This window comes from Protopterus annectens, chromosome 3.part1, assembly GCF_019279795.1.
Source record: "Protopterus annectens isolate FY-2018-M chromosome 3.part1, PAN1.0, whole genome shotgun sequence".
NCBI classification, from domain to species: Eukaryota; Metazoa; Chordata; order Ceratodontiformes; family Protopteridae; genus Protopterus; species Protopterus annectens.
This window is the reverse complement of record NC_056732.1, coordinates 400,055,002-400,075,686: the sequence shown is the minus strand read 5'-3', so window position 1 is coordinate 400,075,686 and position 20,685 is coordinate 400,055,002. Positions and strand designations below refer to the sequence as shown.

The window sequence follows — 20,685 nt, the reverse complement described above, 5'->3', positions numbered from 1 at the left end:
AGAAAGGTTTTCAGGATGGTTATTCTGCTGAATATCTGGGACAAAGGAAAACTGCAGTGCTTGTATTAACTGCAAGAGGAGCTCCAATAGTGATAGGATAAAAAAATGGCAGATTTGTATTGCTAATGGGCTACTGGCAAGAGAGGAGGATTACACTGGCATGTATTTCTACTTCACCTAAAACTGCTACAATGAAGCTCAACTGCTACAATGAAGCTTAAGAAAATTCTGGGAATAGTTTTCAGTAAGGAATGTTACCTACAGGTGGAGATTTGCAGCAGTGAATGTGTGTCTGGGAGACCCAGAAGGGAAAGTATAACAAAGGAGGGTAGATTTTTGAAGAAATTTAAATATTTGGCATGGAAGAAGTGCATTCAGTAATTGGAGTGAATTTGCATATCATTCCCCAAGAAATAAAAACTGGGCTAGGCAGAATTTACATTTCACACGAACATGTGCATTTAATTGAAGAAGGTCTTGATACACACTCAAGTATTTCAATCATGCGCCAATAAAATAAAAATACAGGGCAATGAAAAAAAATGAGATTGGTGGTTTCCCCACCTATCTGTTGAAAATAGGAATTTAAGAAATGGGTCTGGAGATTATCCAGGAGCTATTCAAGGAGAGAAATAGCTTCGGTGAATATAGCTAGAAGTGGGATAAATTTAAGGAAGGAGTTTAAAAAGGGAGCTATGGTTAACCAGAATTGTTTATGTTTACAGGGACTGACAAATGTTTAAAAGTATTGCAGTACAGGGGTAACCTTGCAAAACAAGAGGATCAACTGCAGAACACCAAGCAGAAAATAAGGGATTACCTCAATGTACACTTGTTTAGAAAGATTGTTAAGCAATTGTTTTTTTGATAACACTACACAAACAAGGTAGAAAAGGGCTATTTGCCAAGCTTAGTGAGCCTATCGTTACTGGCACAAAATTGAAAAATCAGTAGTTAAAGAATATAATATGAAAGGTTTTAACAGTATTTTAAAGAGAAGTGCCAACATACTAGAAGAAAGAAGTAAAAACCAATACTAAACAGGGTAAAGATCCATCATATCCAGCTTCATACCGATCCATTTCAATACTAAAATATGAATTATAAAGTGTTCATGTCTATAATGGCTAAAACAGCAGCAAAAGTAATGCTAAAACTGATATGGATCAATATGGTTTTGTGGAAGGGAAGCAAATATTTCACATCAACAGACCACTGGTGATCCAGATGGGAGCAGAATGTAAGAAATACCCTTCTTGGTGGTGCATCTTAATGCAGAGAAAGCATTTGATAGATTACACTGGGACCTTACCAGCAGGGCAATGGAAGCATTTGTATTTACTGAAAAAAAAAATATACAAGGCCGATTAGGAAGACAGAGGGATCAAAGATGAAAATTAAAGTGGGTAAGGTCCTCCCTGAATTTCTGCCTGGGCAGAGGAACTAGGCAGGGGTGCTGTCCTTCCCCTTGGCAAAGAAAATAAGGGACTCAAATTCAAAGATACAATTGGTATGGTAGTCAAGAAAAGCATCTGGCTCTTTTTGCAGATATTTTTTTATCTGCAACAAAACAGATATTACAGTATTCTGAACATTTTAAGACAAGTTACAAATCTTTTGGGATACAAAATTAATGAAGCTAAAACAAAGGCAATAGCGATGAATTATGTACCCACATAAGAATCGGCTCAGCAATATCCATATTTATGGAGACATGATAAAAATGAAGTATTTAGGAATATGGATTAAAAATGATTCTAATGTGGCAGCTAGGAATATGTGGCAAAATAGTATAAAAGCTGAGAAAAACAGAAGCTTTGCTATATGGCTAGAACATACAAGTAGTAAAATGTTTTTAGTCCCATTAGTCTCGAGTGAGTGGAGATGTCAGGAGTGATTTGTGACAGACTAGTATCAGTAAGAGTGAAAGGGAAGGTCTACACAAGAGGATACGGAGACCAGCTATGTTATTTGGGTTGGAGACAGTGGCACTGACAAAAAGGCAGGAGTCAGAGCTGGACGTGGCCGAGTTAAAAGATGTTTTAAGATTTGCATTGGGTGTGACTAGGGTGGACAGGATTAGGAATAAGTATATTACAGAGTCAGCCCAGGTCAGAAGGTTTGGAGACAGCCAAAGAGGCAAGATTACGTTGGTTTGGAAATGTGCTGAGGAGGGATGCAGAGTATACTGGGAAAAAGATGCTAAGGATGAAGCTGCAAGGTCACAGGAAAAGAGGAAAGCCTAAGATAAGGCTTATGGATGTGGCGAGAGGACATGCAGGTGGTTGGTGGGACACAGCAAGATGCAGAGGACAGGAAGAAATGGAAACTGATAATCTGTTGTGGCGACCCCTAATGGGAGCAGCCAAAAGTAGTCTTTTACACAGGTCAGGCATATGTTTATCAACCAAAAGAGAAGTTGCTGATGGCAATTAAAGACCTGAAGGAGTATCTGGGAGGGGGAAGACCAGAGTCAAGTGAGATAAGCTGATTCTTCCAGCTAAAAGAGGGCAGACTGGGGTTACCTGATTTGAAGGGGTATTTCAGAGCTGCACAGACAAGGCTCCTATACACAGCACAAGCAGAAAAACTATAATTCAAAGTGGAAAAAGGATGATAAACCTAGGGGCTCAAGAAGCAAGGAAACACTAGGATTTTGTAATCTTACTGATTATGGATGCAGAAAGTATCCCAAGAAGTAAGCAAACAGGAATGGAGAAAGGAAATTCTGCCGATAGGGATGACTGCAATTAGGGGTATAGACAACAGGGGGCTGGAATTTAATGGAGAAAACTGGCAAAGGAACCACAGTACAGGGAGCAAATAACTAGAGAGGGAAAGGTGACAGAATGGGAAGACGCCAAGAGATTTGGATGGCAGGTTAGAGATTACCTATACTAACTAGCAAGAGAGAAATAGGGAGGTCCTAAATGAAAGACCAGCACTGGTGGAACTGTTAGTAGAATCTAGAAGAGAAGCTGCCAATAAAAAAAGGAATGCGTACAGCATACACAGTATTACATAATTAAGAATCAGAGGTGGTTGGAAAGGATTGTGGAGAGACTGGACAAGCAATTCACTAAAACAAATGGGAGGATACAGGTATGTTTCCCAAATATACAACAAAAAGACTTTGGATTTTTGCTTGGAAATATTTCCAAGGACATTTTATACCACAAGTAAACTCAATGGGGGGATATACACAAGTCTCCCAAATATGCAACAAAATCTAGAAGATTTAGGATTTTTGCTTGGAAATGTTTACATATATGTTTTTATACCAGACTCCATGGAATTTTTCCTCGGGTACACAGCAAATGTTGGAGGTGTGACAGGGAATAAGAGGTAATTGGGAATATATTTTCTGGGACTGCTGGGAGTTGGTAGACTTTAGCGGGACACACTGTTGGAGATGCTGGGTGGGCAGATTGGTGTGATGACGCAGACTTTTTCTGAGTTGACAATCAAAATTGCTTAGACATAGTAAGGCCTTGCTGTGTCCAATTATGGAGGCTGCAAAAAAGCAATTACAAGAAAGTGGAAATCAAAAACTAATCCAGGCATATTAGAAGCAGTGAATATATGAAAACTGGAATTAAGATCTTTAAAAACCAACTGCCAGTCATTAGCGGACCGGAGTTCTGCTGTGGCGACCCCAACCGGGAAAAGCCGAAAGACAAACAAGAAAAGCGTAGGAGCAAACTACATAGGAAAAAAAAATGGGAAATGTGGAAACAATACATCCACTATTGATTGAAGACGTTCATGCCATACTTTTGCACATTCATGTATTCAAAATATTATTTGCAAAACTGCATGTCAGCATTGTAAATGTGTCTGCTCAAAATATTTCTTTATAAATGTAAATGTGGCTTTACCTGTACTGTAAAAAGTTTGCTTTGCTTACTAGGGTAATCAATACCTGGTGCACTGAACTGTTGCCCTTATCGGCCAGGGCTGTGACTGAAAAAGGTTCTTTCACTAGCCCACCCAAGTTATCAATGTCAATACACAAACTTGTTCTGAAGCAAGCACAAACTGCATTGTTGAAAGAGCTGCATGGCAACTAAAAGCATGACAACCTGCATTTATCTGAAAAGCACAACACTCAAATGAGGCTGCAGCAATAAGACCATCAAATGCAGTGACCTTGAAGTTAATCAGTTCAAGAATGCAACCAGCTTGCTCACAAGGGGGAAGACATTTGAAAGCCAGCCACTTTTTTCAAAGAACAAGATTTTCACTCTTCTGACACGCAATCAAGAAAGAGACATCCAAAACAACCCATACTACATTTCTAGCATATCTGTATACTGTTTATAACATTAAGTACATAAAATGTTTCAACACGTATGTAAATACACATTTGCATTTATATAGACACAAATGTACGTACACATACATATATGCAGACCTACTTAAAAAAAAAAAAAAAGACATTTTCATAAGACTGAAAATACAGAAACTGGACATACCCTGGGAAAGCTTGGGTAAGTGAACTCTTGTCCGGCATGCCTTTTTTCCACTGTAGTGGAGATCCTGGAGTTGGTACATACAGGGTGGGAGGGGGTTGTAATTATCTTGGTGTGTATTAAGTTTGGGCAAGTGTTTACTTACCCTGGTAAAAGCTTTGGTGTTCAGGTAGGTCAAGTTTTGACTAGACTATTTCACATGTAAACAAAATCTTCATGCTCAGACATTCACTAAAGTCAAATATACGGAGGGGGACTGCTCTGGATGCACATGTGTTTACAAAACTAATGAAATTGTAAATAAAAAACTGACTACACCCACCCCATTATATTCAATTAAGACATGTTTTTGTGCCCAGTTGAACTTTCTCCCAAACACTAGTTTTCTTGCCACTATAATCTCCATTACACATCAAGTCTAAGCAACCACATCTATACACAAAAATGTGTAATATACACGTCATCTTGACAGATAAAAATGATCAGCTTTAGTGTACATTTTTGAAAAAAGCAGCCAAGCCTCCTATGACCCACCACAGTTACACTGCACTTCCTACAGCACAGAAGTTCAGAACCAAGCTGGAAGCACCCCTCACCATGGGTTCCCTGCAAATGCACTATTTTACACATTCTCTCACAGTCACCCATTAAAACTTAGTACACTGAAAAGTTTCCACAAAATTCAATCCTCCAAAAGCAAAAAACAGATCAAAACAAGAGAGCAGTATCAGGGAACACTTGACAAAGAAGGAACTATCGCAAGCAAAACAATTCACCTACCCTGCTTGGCCTTGTATCCAAGTCTACGAGCTTTATCAGGCCTAGTTGGTCTTGGAGCACGATGGAGGGATGACAACTGACGGTACTGCCAGCATCGGACACGCAGCAAAAAACGCAAAACATCTGACTGCTTCTTCCTCCACAGCTCCTGCATATACTTGTAGGCACCCATCTTAGTTTATCTGTATATAAACAAAAAATATAAATAACGCTATTGATCATCAAATGTACGGCCCAGCCATTCTCAATTTAGTAATCATTTTTTTTTCTGTTTAAATCCCACTATTTCTTTTACAGAAACAATCCCACATTAGTTAATATTCCTGTCCCACTACTAATCATACACTTTTGGTCAGGGAATTAGTTGTGATTAGTCATACATTCAAGTACCCAAGCCTGTACAATATAAAGAAATTCTGCAGCACTGCCTTAGCTCCTTACTACCAGAAACACATGCACTATGGAATAGTAAGGAAAAAGTTGCCTAAAACACAATCTACTTACCATAGATTAATTCAGTACACCAAAGACAATACCCCCCCCAAAAAAAATAAAATCACACAATGCGCAAACTCATTACAACCACATGTATTAAATACTTGCTTGTTAAAATAAAAGAATATAGTTTAAAGAGAATACTTTTACATCACTTAACTAAGTTAACAATTATCAACAAAAGGGTGAAAACTTACTGGGTTAAAGCTCAGTCAGAACTCACCCAGGTGTATATCCTTAGTTCTATGGCATTCCTTTGATATGAGTATTAACTATTGTACCAAACAAGTACACAAGTTCTACCACCACCAATGACAGAGGCAAAAAACAAAGAACCGTCTATGCAGGCTTTAAAACATTTCTATCAAAGCAGTTCAGATGGTCTACCAAATAAAAATAGCTTTAAAGACAGAACGAGAAACAAAAAAACTTTGAGGAAAACTTTCAGAAGCAAGGTAGAGAATGCTACATTCCTAATGTAATCAGGATACTCCCCAATACTAAGTAAGGGATGCATAAACTACTCGCCACTTCAGAAAGATCATGAATTTCAAACTACGTAGACTACGAATCATATTCAAGTTTAACTACTCTTTTTTAGAACAGTCATGAAAGAGTGTAAATAGAAGTCTGCCCTACATATACATATTTACTCTGTTACCAATTATATTTCAGTTTTTCAAATTTGGTTCTGTCAATACTGCGCTGAGCCTCAATGTATTTTAAATGTCTAACAGATGGTAAAGCAAATGCAATTTTCTCTTGACCTTGTTTACAGAAGAGAGGTGTACCTGAACCAGTTCCCTCACTCAGCAGATAAACTCTTTGACATTTCAAGCACTGCAGAAAAACAGCATTTACATGTATGCTTAAACTACCACCTGCAGTATTAAAAACAAAACTTCCCAGAAGAGTGTGTCAAGAGGACAAAGTCGTAAAGTCCACAGCAACATAAAAATGCGTGCAAGTTTACAATTTTCCTTTAAGACATCCGGGCTGCGCTACAGGTAAACAAAAAGCTCTGTGTGTGTTCCAGTTTGAACATTTAATGCCACAATGAGTGTTCCACTGCTGTGTGTTGTACTGCACAAGTTCTTTAGGGGAGTCCCCTTTTCTCCACTGTGATGCGACCCTGGAGCCCATCATGTGGGGAAGCAAGGGGGCTTGGTCTCCTAAAATGTTTTTAGCATTTTCAACTCAGTTTCGATATTCTTATTTCGAAACCCATCAAGTCAAAGAAGTGCGCATTGACTTCTCATAGGTAAGCCTATTATCTGAGAAATAGGTCAGTACAAAGGCTCAAGAATAAAAGCAATGATGTTGCCAGATATGCATTTTACAATTGTGGCATATGACAGTCACAACCACCTTCACCCTATCCCAATATTTCTTAGCAAATCACTTGTTAGCGCTCCATTTAGCATGCAGCTCAATGTAAAATACATATTTCTACTTTTAACTACGTCTTTGCAATGTGACACCTACTGGGCTGAGGCCGAAATAGATTCTTTGGATAAATCCACTAGTGTTCAGTTTTTCAGGATGCTCAAACACGATGCAAAACACATTTAATTACACCTTAGTCAATACGTGGGGTGGGGGTGCTGACTTGGAACTAGGAAACATATTGAAGCTAAACAATGCTATGAGATTTGGGGCCCAAAAGCAAATTACCTACCCGGGAGAAATACCCAAAGCAATTCCATAACAATCGTATATAACATTATGGAGTACTGTGTGGGACAGCACGTTGTTACAACAGACAACACTAATGGAAGCTGGGAAGATTCTACATAACACATTAAAGCTGACCAGAGTGTGGTGTATTCCATAGGAACACCATGTCGTACACGAAAGCTACATGTTGACAAAGGTAGGCTTCCACAATCATGAATTGAATGGTCAGTCCCTATGTCAGTGGCATTCAAATAGCGCACGGTTACTCTAGCAATTTTACCACTCTTCTCAAATGTACATCAAATATATGTTTTTAAATATATGAAGACCTATAAAGGGCAACAAAGCGAGAGCAGTCATACATTTCGCGAAGCGTTATGCCGCTGAAATTGAATCATACTATCAACAATGTATACTATTATATTAAAAGAAACTTAAACACTTTTGCTGCGACAAAATAAACCACGGCAGTGTTTATTGCACAGCCTAAACGGCATGTTTGGTCCCCGATTTAAAACAGTGCACTTGAGAAAAAAATGTTCACGTTACTTTTTTTTTTTTTTAAATCTGTGAGAATAGTATTATTTAGTCTACCAAGTCCTGTCCGGCAACAGCGGGACGTACTACGAAATTCACCACAGCCTGTATACCACCGACAGTATGCCGGCTAGTTCGAACGCCAAGAAGGCCATGGGTGCTACCTTATTACAAGCATCCCAATGCGGCCGGGTTCCACTAACCATTAATAATTCTTCCATAAACAGATGTGTGTATATATATACACACACACACACGACAGCCAGCCAAACATCTAGTTATATTATCCAACTTACGCTGCCCCCAATGCCAGTTCAGTAACACACGTGTACACATTTCAGTCTACTAACTCTATAATTGCAACTCAACAATCTGTAAATAAAATAATTTAATGCACAACGGCTTTCTCCAATCATACTTTTCAATAAATAAAGAACGCAGTAGTACTGTGAAACTATTATGTACAAGTATTTCATACAAGTATTAATTAACAACTTAGTCAAGTCACTGATTTAGTTGGATTAATTTCACTAGACAACTAAATAAGGGTTTCTTACATGATGGCGCACCATTAAGAAAGGAAGAGGTTATTTTCCCAGAATGCTTTAAAGACTAAGCGCTTTAGCATCCGGTAGCAACTCAGTGCTGTTGGGAAACGTAGTCCTTAAGTAAAAGTTTGTGAACAAGTAAAAGCTGCCGGTGTTTACATTGCTTGTAGTGTACCTGTCAGCTGTATTTCATTTTTCGTAATGCTTCTAAATTTGCGGAATAAAAGCTATAAATTCATACAGCTTAAGCCTACCTAATTATGAAGAACGTTCTTCTTTTGGGGTCTTAAAAAGCTCATATTGTGTTCTTCGAAGTTCCACGTTGAAATCGCCTGTTACAATTCAGTGCTATGATTTTTTAAATTGATATCTATAAGATAACTGAATCATATTAATTTATCAAACTAACTTTTTAAAAGCAAAAATAGCACATTTTGACCATCCTGTGTTCTTCCTAGATGAAGTTGTCAGTAAGTGTTCCACATTTTTCTCGTTTATTCCACATTATAAAAGGAAATGCCCCTCATTTTGGAGATGGAAGGTTAAGAGCTATGGTTCTGTATCTCTTGATTTTCCAGTAAATCATCAAGTGTTACTGTGTCGGTCAGTGAAAGCAGGCATTCTTCTTCTTTCGGCTGCTCCCGTTAGGGGTCGCCACAGCAGATCAACTGTTTCCATTTCTTCCTGTCCTCTGCATCTTGCTCTGTCACACTAACCACCTGCATGTCCTCTCAAAGCAGGCATTAGAGTTCTATATTTCTTATTGTGCAGAAAATGCATGTTGATGCAAACATATTGTCTGTTAACTTTTAAATGAAGTAAAGTTACCTTTAAACATTGTCTCTGATTTGGGGCTTTTGTTCCCCTTTATCCCGGTGATCCTGGGTCTTTTGTACCTCCTCAAATGTGCTATTAGGGAACCGGTGATCCAGGATCTCTTGTACCATCAGAAATTAAACTGGCTGGCTAATACCAGGGATGCAAATCTTCACCAACAGTTATGACAAGGCTGGAAATATAGATTCATCAAAACTTTATTCAGCTGCTTTTACAGTATGTGTGTTTCCTCCTACTCTATTACTTCATCTTGCTTTTTGGCTATTTGTTCTCTAAAGTGTTCAATTTCATCTTTTCTGCTGCATTTATTACTGCTTGTTTTTAGCCTGTTTGAATTGTGTTATTCTATCCATCCATATTTGTCAAAATCTGAGGGAGAGAGGCCAGGGAGAGCCAAGGGGTAGGCCTAAAGTCAACCAAGCTGGCAGGAGACACCATAGGAAATTATCCATCCATTGTGTTAGTCTAAGCCTCTTAGTTTTGATCTAAACACTTGGACTTTAGGCCTACCCCTTGGCTCTCCCTGGCCTTTCTCCCTCAGATTCTGACAAATATGGATGGATAATTTCCTATGGTGTCTCCTGCCAGCTTGGTTGATATGGGCATCCTGAGACAGTGTAGCAACTGCCTCATGTACACAGACAACCATCTGCTATTACCACCTAGGAACAGAATTTGTGAGCGATGCAATTAGATTAAGAACCTAGAGTCTATGCCCTCCCCCTCAGAAGTCAGTATATCTGGCACTGAGAAGGTTATCAACACAATCACTACATCTCAAACACCACCCACAACTACACAACATATACCCACATATCTGGAGGTTCTCAACAAAAACAAACCCAAACAAAGGAGACCTTAGAGGCAAACACACACGTGAACTCCACAACCATCCGCACCACATACCACACACCTGTGTCTCGCAACCACAAAGGCCTAACTATAAACCCAACATATTAGTCATAGGAGACTCCATTGTGAGGCACACAGATGTGCCTCTCACCAGGCTGGATAAGGAGAAAGTCACGGTTAGTTGTCTGTCAGGTGCCAGAATCCACAATATCACACAAGCACTCAAGTCTCAACAACAGGTACTGTTATGACTCTGTCAAAGTCCATGTTGGGGTGAATGACTTGAGATGTACCTCCCTGGACTATATGAAGAGAGACATGGTTGAACTTGCAGAATATGTGTCTCAGGCAGGTATGTCCCTAGCCTTAAGCAGCATTCTACAGTCACCCAGAATAATGCCTCAATACAAACAGAATATGATTAACTTTAACAATTGTCTTAGTTTCTGGTGTTATTCCAGGGGGATTCAGTACCTGACAGCCTGGGAAGATATGATTAACAGACCACGATGCTTTGATAGAGATGGCCTGCATCTGTCTCACTTGGGCTTCCAGCTTCTGGCAAAGGCCCTTGCCTCCCCCATAGTGCCCTTTTTAGGAAAAGTCCTGAGGTTGAAAAAAATAACATAAAAATGTAAACAAAATGCAAATTAAAGGTCATGCTGCTAAACACTAGGAGTCTAAACATGAAACTGCATTCATTGCAAGCATTCTTAACTCTAGAAGATGCTGACATTTGTGCAGTCACAGAAACCTGGTTCAAAACTGCGGAGAGCACCCCAGCCTTAACTGGTTACTCATCCTATCATACATTCAGACCCCAAACTGTGGGCAGCAAAGCCAAAGGAGGTGGAGTTTCAATATATATTAAAGACGCACACACCTCCAGGCTGATCAAAGAGTATGATGCATAGGAGCCACTCCAGGTGCAGTTAACCACTGGCAAGACCCCTATTCAAATCATAGCTAACTACAGGCCCCCAAATTTGATTCAAGATGCCCACTCACCTATCTGGACCTCTTCAAGTCGATCCTGGGTGACTTTAACTACCCAACCATAGACTGGAAAAACTACTCATGCCAGAGTGCAAATTCCCAGAGATTCCTCGATTTTATCAATGCAGATGCCTTGGAACAGCTAGTTGATACCCCCACAAGAGGTGATAATATCTTGGACCTGGTATTAACCAACATGAGTAACCTCTGGAGCACCCCTACAGTATCATCCTGTTAAGAGAAAAAGTTTTAAAAACATACTGTTATTTGTCTTTTTCCTGTTCTTGCAAAGTGAACATGTTATTTGTTGGGATATGCCTATCAGGGATGGGCCTTATCTGTGAACAAGGTGCAGCATTGCTTGTGAGCCTGAATGGTATCTGTTTTCTGCATTTCGGAGTGGGGAGATTTGGTTGTAGCTCAGTGAGGCCTGGGATAAGGACGCACAGCCGAATAAGAGTTAATTTACTGGGGCAGGCTGTGTGTCCTGGAAAATTTGAGCTACCGTTGTTGAATTGAACATTCTGTACTTCTTGAACATTCTGTACTAACTGTGGGTTTAAGGTAATTTGTGATAAACATGTTTTTTTTATATGTTTTTCACAGCCAACTGTCAATGGTCAGAAATGTAACAAAAAGTTGTTTTGCTTGCAGTATAAAAGTTGATGTCAATAAACAAGTTGATCAGTCCAGACCGGACATCTTGGCCAACATGCTGTGTAATCTGGTTAGCTGCTAATAAAGGAAAATTCATCACCTGAGACAGATGCGACTCATTTGAATTTTTTCTTCTGACATTTTGGTCCTTCGGACCGGAAACCTCTACGAAGATATGGATCAGACCGACAGAGAGACCGAAAAACCTGTGCAGGTGAGGGTTTCTCATCTTAAGATTCCCTAGACTGAAAGCCCTCCGACTGATTTGTCGTTGAAAAGAGGCCGGCTGCTCTCTGATCCCTATCTGAGGGACGGTTTTTGAACGAAAAGGGGAAACTGAGTCTCATCTGGTTCAGGTAGGATGAAAAATAAATTTCTTTTAATTTAATTTAATCTTGTCAACAAGGTTTTATTTTTAGTTAAGGATGGGTAGGATTACTTGTTAAGATTATTTTGTTAGGGTCACCCATTAAGATAGTCCCATTTTATAATAAGCCTTGTAAAATAATTTTGATACAGTCCTAAATACCTGAGAAAAAAAAAAAAAGGGAAGGTAAAATAAGAAATCTAGGGGAAACATGGGTTCGAGTTGCTGCAAGTGTGAGAGTGATGCCTGTTTAAATGTTGATGCTAAGTATATGAAAGGTTTAAACAAAAATAATGTTAAATTTTTGAAAACGTGGAAGTCAAGATATGATTTTGATGGTACACTGAATAAGAATGCCTGTGCAAAATTGGTTAGAGATTTGAAAAGAGATGCGGGAACTAGAACTAAAAAACAAAGACAATTGGGATTTCCCCAAGCACAAAAATGGTTAGAAGAGGCAAATAAACGAGCTATAAAAGAAAAACAGTGCCAGGAAAAAGAAAAAAATAAATCAAAAGGGATCACTGGTGCCAAGTGGAAAAGTAGCTTTATTTTTAGATAAGGAGGATGAGCATACAGTTTGTGCGGTACAAAGGCAGGCAACTGCTCCACCGTATGAGGAAATTGCTGCTGCTGTACCGGCGGAACCTCCTCAATATCAGTCTGAAGATGTGGGATCTGTACAGCAGGGTGGGTTATTGGCTGCTCAAGGAAATGTTGTGACCCCTCCAATTTACCTGCAAATTCCCGTAGTACCCAAGGTTGCTTTGCAACAGGTAGACCAACCTATGCAGTTAAGGTTGGGAGCAGCAGGGCAAGGACGTTGGGCCATTAAACTTTCTGACCACTCAGAAGCCCTTCCCTTAATACAAGTTGCAAACCCACAAGCAGGGGATGTTGGACAAGAGCCAACTATTTTAGTTTATCGTCCCTGGGCTAGAGAAGATATAAAATGAGCTACGGATGGTATTCCTCATCCCAAGGTTAATTTTCAAAAGTTTTCTGAGGACATAGTTGGTATGCGTTTAAGTTATCATCTAAATGGTTTAGAAGTAGAACAAGTAGTGCGACAAATCCTGGGTCCAGATTGGCACTTAGTTTGTGGTACTTGGACATGTAAGGCAGATGACGGCACTACATTAAAGCATAATTCTGGGGTGTTAGACACGCGAGTCACTGATCTGTTGAAGAAAATTTCTGATAAGTGGCGTCCAAGAGCAGATTGGACAGTAATAAATCAGTGCATCCAAAATGATGATGAATCTGTAGATCACTATATTGTAAGATTGACAGAAGTGTTCAATAACCATTGTGGAATGATGATTCCGCAGGATCAGACTACTGATAGTCTGTATGAACAGCAATTGAAAAATGCTTTTCTTAAAGGTTGTAAGGCTCCGATAAATAGTTTTATAACTAAGCATATGGTTGATCACAGAACATGTAGACTGCAACCTTTGTTTGAATATGCACGGCATGCTGAGCGACATTTCAATTTAAAAAAGAAAAAGAAAGTACAAGTGTTAGCAGTAGGGGATGGTGGTATATTTTTGGTACAGGACCAAAGGGGGAAAGGGCGCCGTGGTGGCGTACAAAGACGTGGGGGCCCAAAATGGGACACGTCGTATAAACAGGGTGGACATTCAGAGGAATATGAGGGGAGGTTAAAACGTGGAGAATGTTTTAAATGTGGTAGACTTGGGCACTTTGCTGCCGACTGCGAAGAGTGGCAACATCCCCCACAGCTTATGAACAAGGGCTCCGCATGACTATATGATAGTAAAGGAAGGCGCCAAATTCATTATTGTGATTATTGTAGAGAAGAAGAAAGCGAGAATGATTGTGATGATGATGAGGCAGACACTCTCTGCGATGAATGTCAGGACACCCAGGAAATTAAGGAAGGGCGGGATTGTGACTGTGAAGTCATAAACCTGGCACATTTGGGTATTGCTATGCATCTGGATCAAAAACCCATGATAGAGTTTTTGGTTGAGGGACAGAAAGTGGAGTTTTTATGTGATTCAGGTGCATCGCGTACACTTTTGGGTCCAGCAGTTCTACCCCCGAACTGCGAAACAGATGAGTTTGTCCTTGTGAAAGCGGCAAATGGGAAAATCTATAAGGAACCACTGTCTCATCCTCTATTGTTCACAGATCCGCAAACAAACCAAACTGTTAGGTGTGGGGTAATTATATCGAAAGTTTGTCCAGTTAATTTGCTGGGAAGAGATTTGATGCATTTGTTTGGAATAGCGGCAATTCCCACACCTAAAGGCATTGAGGTGAAAAGGTTAGTGGATGGCTTGGTGGTACAAGGAGTACAAGACTTGTTTTACTGGTATAGCCAGGACTTGATTTCAAATGGGCCGGGGAGGGTTGATACAGATTTGATCAACCTAGCTTTAAGTAAATCTAGGAGCGGGTCACCGCAGGTTGAGGCGCACTTACATTGTACTATGTACTACAGACAGGCCCCTGGTCCGGATAAAGAATTTGAAAAAATAATTCTTTAGGCACAAATGTGCAAGGATAATTTTGAATGATATGTTTTGGGATAAGCAAAGTAATACAGTAGTGACCTGTACTTTGACCAAGGAAATGAGTTCTTTATATCGCTCAGGTTATAGCCCACATATTTCAATTACTAAAGCAGTGGGGACACATTGGGTAGATTTGGCGAAAAAGGTAACAAATTGGGACACAATGTCCGAAAGTCAGTTGAAGGATCAACAGATCCAGGTACAAAGATTAAATTGGGTGACTTGGGCACAACCAAGTGTGCACCTCAGGGATGACAAAACAGAAATGGCATGACAAATCCTCCTAACTCAAGAGGAAGATAGTGCGTTAAGTGCCTTACCTGTAGATTTATGATCAAAAGGTAAAGGGGATGTAGGACTGATGAAAACAGCAAGTGAAGTTTGTATAACTCCAAAGTCAGGTTTTAGACCTCGTAAGCACCAATACCCGCTAAGTAAACAAGCAGAGGAAGGAATTAAGCCAGTCATTGAGCAGCTAAAACAGGTAGGAATTCTTGTTGAATGCCCAGATTTGCCCTGCAATACTCCGTTGTTTCCTGTAAAGAAACCGGATGGGTCATGGAGGTTGGTTCAGGATTTACAAGCAGTTAATTCGGCTGTGATCCTAAGAGCACCAGTGGTCCCTGACCCCTATACATTACTTAATGATTTATTACCTCAGCACAGATATTTTTCTGTCATAGATATAAGCAATGCCTTTTTCTCCATACCACCACATAAGGAGAGTAGATTTTGGTTTGCATTCACTTATCAAGGTAAAAGATACACCTACACCAGATTGCCACAGGGCTATTTTGAGAGTCCGACAATATTCGCACAAGAAATGGCTGTGAATTTAGCTCAGTTTGTTCCCCCAGAGGGAAGCCAGGTTCTGTTGTATGTAGATGATATTTTGTTGGCCTCACCCACACAGGAAAGTTGTAGAAAGGATACCCTAGCCCTTCTTAGTTTTTTAGCTGAGCAAGGACATAAGGTAAATAAAGAAAAGTTACAATTGTGGAAAGCACAAGTAAAGTACTTGGGTTATTTAATTTCGCAGGCAGGTAGACAATTGGAGAACAAAAGAAAACAAGCAATTCTTGAGACACCTATGCCTACGACTAAGCGGGAGATGATGTCCTTTTTAGGTGTGACTAATTTTTGTAGAAGTTGGATCCCTAACTATGCTGAGGAAGTAGGGCCATTGACCGCACTGATCTATGATACTCCCATGGTGGCTAAGAATAATATACAGTGGACAAATAAGGCAATACAGGCATTTATTAGAATTAAGCAATTGATAGCAGGATCCTCTGTTTTGGGTTTTCCGAACTATTCTAAGCCGTTTGTACAAATGGTTGATTGTAAGGGAGGATATATGACTTCGGTTCTGGTACAAGTACTTGGGGATAAACAGAGGCCGATAGCTTTCTACTCCTCCAGATTAGATCCTGTTGCAAGGGCATTGCCGCATTGTGTTCAAGCTGTGGTGGCGGCCGCCATGGCAGTACAAGCCTCAGCATCACTAGTTTTGTTTCACCCATTACAATTGCGGGTTCCACATTCAGTAGCTACTATACTTTTGCAAGATAAGATAACCTTTTTATCTCCTAGTCGACATTTGTCGTGTATGACAGTGCTGTTGACACAGCCTCATATGACCATAGAAAGATGTACTACTCTTAATCCGGCGACACTTTTGCCGACTCCAGAAGACGGTACTCCACACGTTTGTTTAGAGAGCATTCATGACAAAGTACTTCCCCGACCAGATTTAACGGATATTCCATTGATAGATTCTGATCTCGTTTTGTTTGTAGACGGATCAGCAAAGAAAGACACTGTAGGTAAAACACTAGTAGGGTATGCTGTCACCACAGAAACTGAAGTTTTGGAGGCAAAAGGATTGTTAAACATTTATTCTGCACAGGCAGCTGAGTTGGTGGTTTTGACTCGAGCTTGTACCTTAGGGGAGGGTAAAAAAGTGACAATTTATACAAATAGTCAATATGCTTTCTCCACTGTACATGTTTTTGCTCAACTGTGGAAGAATAGGGGAATGGTTACTTCGACAGGCAAACCAATAAATCACAGAGATTTAATTTTACAATTGTTAGATGCAGTGCAACTACCACTTCAGATAGCGATATGTAAATGTTCCGCACATACCAACAGAAAAGATCCTGTCTCCAGGGGAAATGCCCTTGCTGACATGGCTGCAAAAAAGGCAGCTCAAGAAAATGATTTGCTTTTACATGGCAATGATTTGGAGCCCGGACACCTCTTAGACTTAGAGACACTAAAAGTAATGCAAACATTGACGACACAGAAGGAAAAATGTCATTGGGTAAAATATGGTATCACTCAACAGAGTGGGTTGTATAGGGCATCAGATGGCAAAATGGTATTACCCTCAAACCTTTTTAGGTATGCGGCATTGGTTAGCCATGGACCTGCCCATGTAGGAGTACAGACGATGATTCAAATAGTGTCTAAGGTGTTTTGGTGTAAAGGGTTTTCAACTTATGCAAAGCAATTCTGTTTATCTTATTTATTATGTGCAAAGTATCATGCTCAGGGGGAAGTTAAAAAGTCTCAGCAGGCATTCCCTACCCCTCCGTATCCATTCCACACACTCTGTATGGACTTTATTGAATTGACACCCTCAGAGGGAAAAAGGTTCTGTTTGGTCATTATTGATGCTTTTTCTAAATGGGTAGAAGCTTTTCCAGTGAAGCATCCGAATGCACAAACAGTAGCAAAGCTTTTGACTACAGAAATAATTCCCCGATTTGACCTACCAAGACGCATTTACAGTGATAATGGGTCTCATTTTGTTAACCAGATTGTTCAGAAATTGGGTCAAGTGTTTCAAATTGATCTCAAAAATCATTGTGCTTACCATCCCCAATCAGCTGGACTGCTGGAAAGACACAATGGTGTCTTGAAGAGTAAGCTCCGCAAACTAATGGCAGAAACACATAGGTCATGGACTGCGTGCCTTCCATTGGCACTCCTGTACATGCGAATCTCACATTCCTACAAAGGACTTACACCATTTGAACTTTTGTTTGGGAGACCATATTACGTCCCGCAGTGGCAAGGATTGTTGCCAGCGGAACGTGAGGGGGGTGAGGATTTAGCGGATTATATGAAGAAGCTGCTAAATGTCAAATCTCTTGTAACCAATGACTCCTTTGCAGATTCCAGAAATGAAACCTTGTTAAGCGTGGCACCGAGGGACTGGGTGTGGATCCGAATTGTGAAGAGAAAGAATTGGTCATCCCCCAGGTGGGAAGGCCCATACCAAGTACTTATCTCGACACCTACGGCTGTAAAGATCGCTGAGAGGACTTTGTGGATTCATATCACCCACTGTAAAAAAACTCAAGGCTCTTCCTTCAGCCATTGATACTGGTCAAACTCCACCGGACCTCTGAGTGCAAAGTCTGGCTACAAAGGGGGATTAGCCCAATAGGGGTTAGTTCATCTCAAACCCAGTGAAGAAACCAATGGCGCGAGGTAGTCCTTAGGGAGGATGGCCATGTTCAACTGGTACTTGAACTGTCATATGATGATGATTTTGGTGGCGAAAGTAAATATGTCCATACGAGAAGGAACAATTGCAAGAGAAAAAGGAATGGTGGTGCTGCAAGCGCAAACAGGTGTTACTACTGTGTTTAAGGTGAAACTTTGTGAAGGAATTTTGGACTGTTCTAAATGGAACAATAATAATTTCTTGACTCGTGCAAAATACTTGTGCAATAGAGACTGTACTTCCTGGTCAAGTGTTTGGTGGTCAACAGATGTGAATGGATGGGAAACAAGTGGTGCAGTGATACCAGAGAAAGATAAAAGCAGGCAACAAAGAACAAAAATTGTGCATTTCCAAGGTACCGGAGTAGTTACCACAACCATTGTGTCACCACAAGAAAGTGATTCAGGAGTTTATGGAATCGGAGTGTCTCTTCCAACTAGAACTGATCCTTTGGGGACCCTCCAACTTAAAGTACAAAGCCTTAAGAATGCTACAAATAAAGCAGATTTTGCCTTCACAAAAGAAGAACAATTGTTACTCGAGACGGGATTCATACACCATAATGAATGGTTATCTTGGGTTAGATATAGTACCCGAGAAGCACATCGTGAGAACTGTATTTCTTGTGCTGAAGGTAAACAGCAATTAGCAACAGTCCCATTGATGCAAGATGAAGGTAACCTAACATGTCTGTTGAAATTATTCTTCAACAAAACTGAAGATAAATGCAAAGATGAAACTCAGCGTTTTCTGGTCATAAGCAAAGTTGAGAAACCGCCTGCAGAGATTTCCTATCCAGGTTCGTATATGTGCATTTCCAGAGATGGCACAGAGAAAAATTATGGCAATATGGGACAGAACTATTGCAATGTTACTGTGAATGGCAATGGGAATCCATTTCTGGAGAACCAAACACATAGTTTATCAGACGTATGGTGGTTATGTGGAGACAACAAACTCAGATCAAGGCTTACGATTCCCTGCAAGGGAACTTGTGCACTTGTAAAGTTAATTCTGCCATTCTACATTTTCCCATTTCCAGCAAGCAATTTCGTAAGAGAACTCGAAATAAAGCCGAAGTGGTTGAGTAGGAGAAAAAGAGAGGCACCGAAGCAATCTTTCGATAACGGTGTCTACATCGATAGCATTGGCGTACCAAGAGGCGTACCTGATGAATACAAAGCAATAAACCAAATAGCAGCTGGTTTTACATCCATCTTTGTCTGGATTCAACCTAATAAGAATGTGGACTGGATCAACTACATTTACTATAACCAGCAGCGTTTTGTGAACTATACCAAAGATGCATTGAAAGGAATTGCTGAACAACTGGAGGCCACTTTGCAGGTGACATGGCAGAATCAAATTGCGTTGGATATGCTCCTGGCCAAAGAAGGAGGAGTTTGCAAGATGTTTGGGACTTTCTGTTGTACATATATTCCAAACAACATTGTGCCTGATGGAAGTATCACTCGAGCTTTGAAAGGTTTGGAAATGTTATCCGAAGAATTGGCAGAGAACTCTGGGGTAAATAATCCCTTTACAGATTTTCTACAAGCGTGGTTTGGAAAATGGAGTCATCTCATCAGCAGTTTCCTGGTGTCCGTTGGAGTCGCTGTGGCTATCGTGGTGGTATGTGGTTGTTGTTGTATACCCTGTATCAGAGGTCTTCTACAAAGACTGGTTGATACTGCTGTTGCGAAGACGATGTACCAGCAATTGCAACAGACTGGTGAAAGTGAATACATTGAAATGTGACTCTTTGCAAATGTTTCTGAAGTTTAAAAATTTCTCTTGCCAATGACGTAATGTATGCAAAGAAAAACTTAGTTTTTACCATATATTGCTGAAATAAAAGACAAATAAAAGTGTTTTCAGGGGGGAAATGTTAAGAGAAAAAGTTTTAAAAACATACTGTTATTTGTCTTTTTCCTGTTCTTGCAAAGTGAACATGTTATTTGTTGGGATATGCCTATCAGGGATGGGCCTTATCTGTGAACAAGGTGCAGCATTGCTTGTGAGCCTGAATGGTATCTGTTTTCTGCATTTCGGAGTGGGGAGATTTGGTTGTAGCTCAGTGAGGCCTGGGATAAGGACCCACAGCTGAGTAAGAGTTAATTTACTGGGGCAGGCTGTGTGTCCTGGAAAATTTGAGCTACCGTTGTTGAATTGAACATTCTGTACTTCTTGAACATTCTGTACTAACTGTGGGTTTGAGGTAATTTGTGATAAACATGTTTTTCTTATATGTTTTTCATAGCCAAGTGTCAACGGTCAGAAATGTAACAAAAAGTTGTTTTGCTTGCAGTATAAAAGTTGATGTCAGTAAACAAGTTGATCAGATCAGAGGAGATCAGATCAGTCCAGACCGGACATCTTGGCCAACATGCTGTGTAATCTGGTTAGT

The 20,685-nt window shown here is 40.1% G+C and overlaps 1 protein-coding gene across 1 annotated transcript in view; it reads right to left on the bottom strand.

Annotated features, from left to right (window-relative positions):
• The window catches only part of RPL15 (ribosomal protein L15), a 137,755-nt gene extending 129,214 nt beyond the window's left edge, over positions 1-8,541 (bottom strand). Inside the window, exons 1-2 of the mRNA XM_044066873.1 lie at positions 8,519-8,541; positions 5,253-5,434 (exon numbers count right to left, since the gene is read on the bottom strand). Of these exons, the coding sequence (XP_043922808.1) occupies positions 5,253-5,424 (172 nt within the window). The 5' untranslated portion in view covers positions 5,425-5,434; positions 8,519-8,541. The remainder of the gene's footprint in view (positions 1-5,252; positions 5,435-8,518) is intronic.
• Between the last annotated feature and the right edge of the window lie 12,144 nt (positions 8,542-20,685).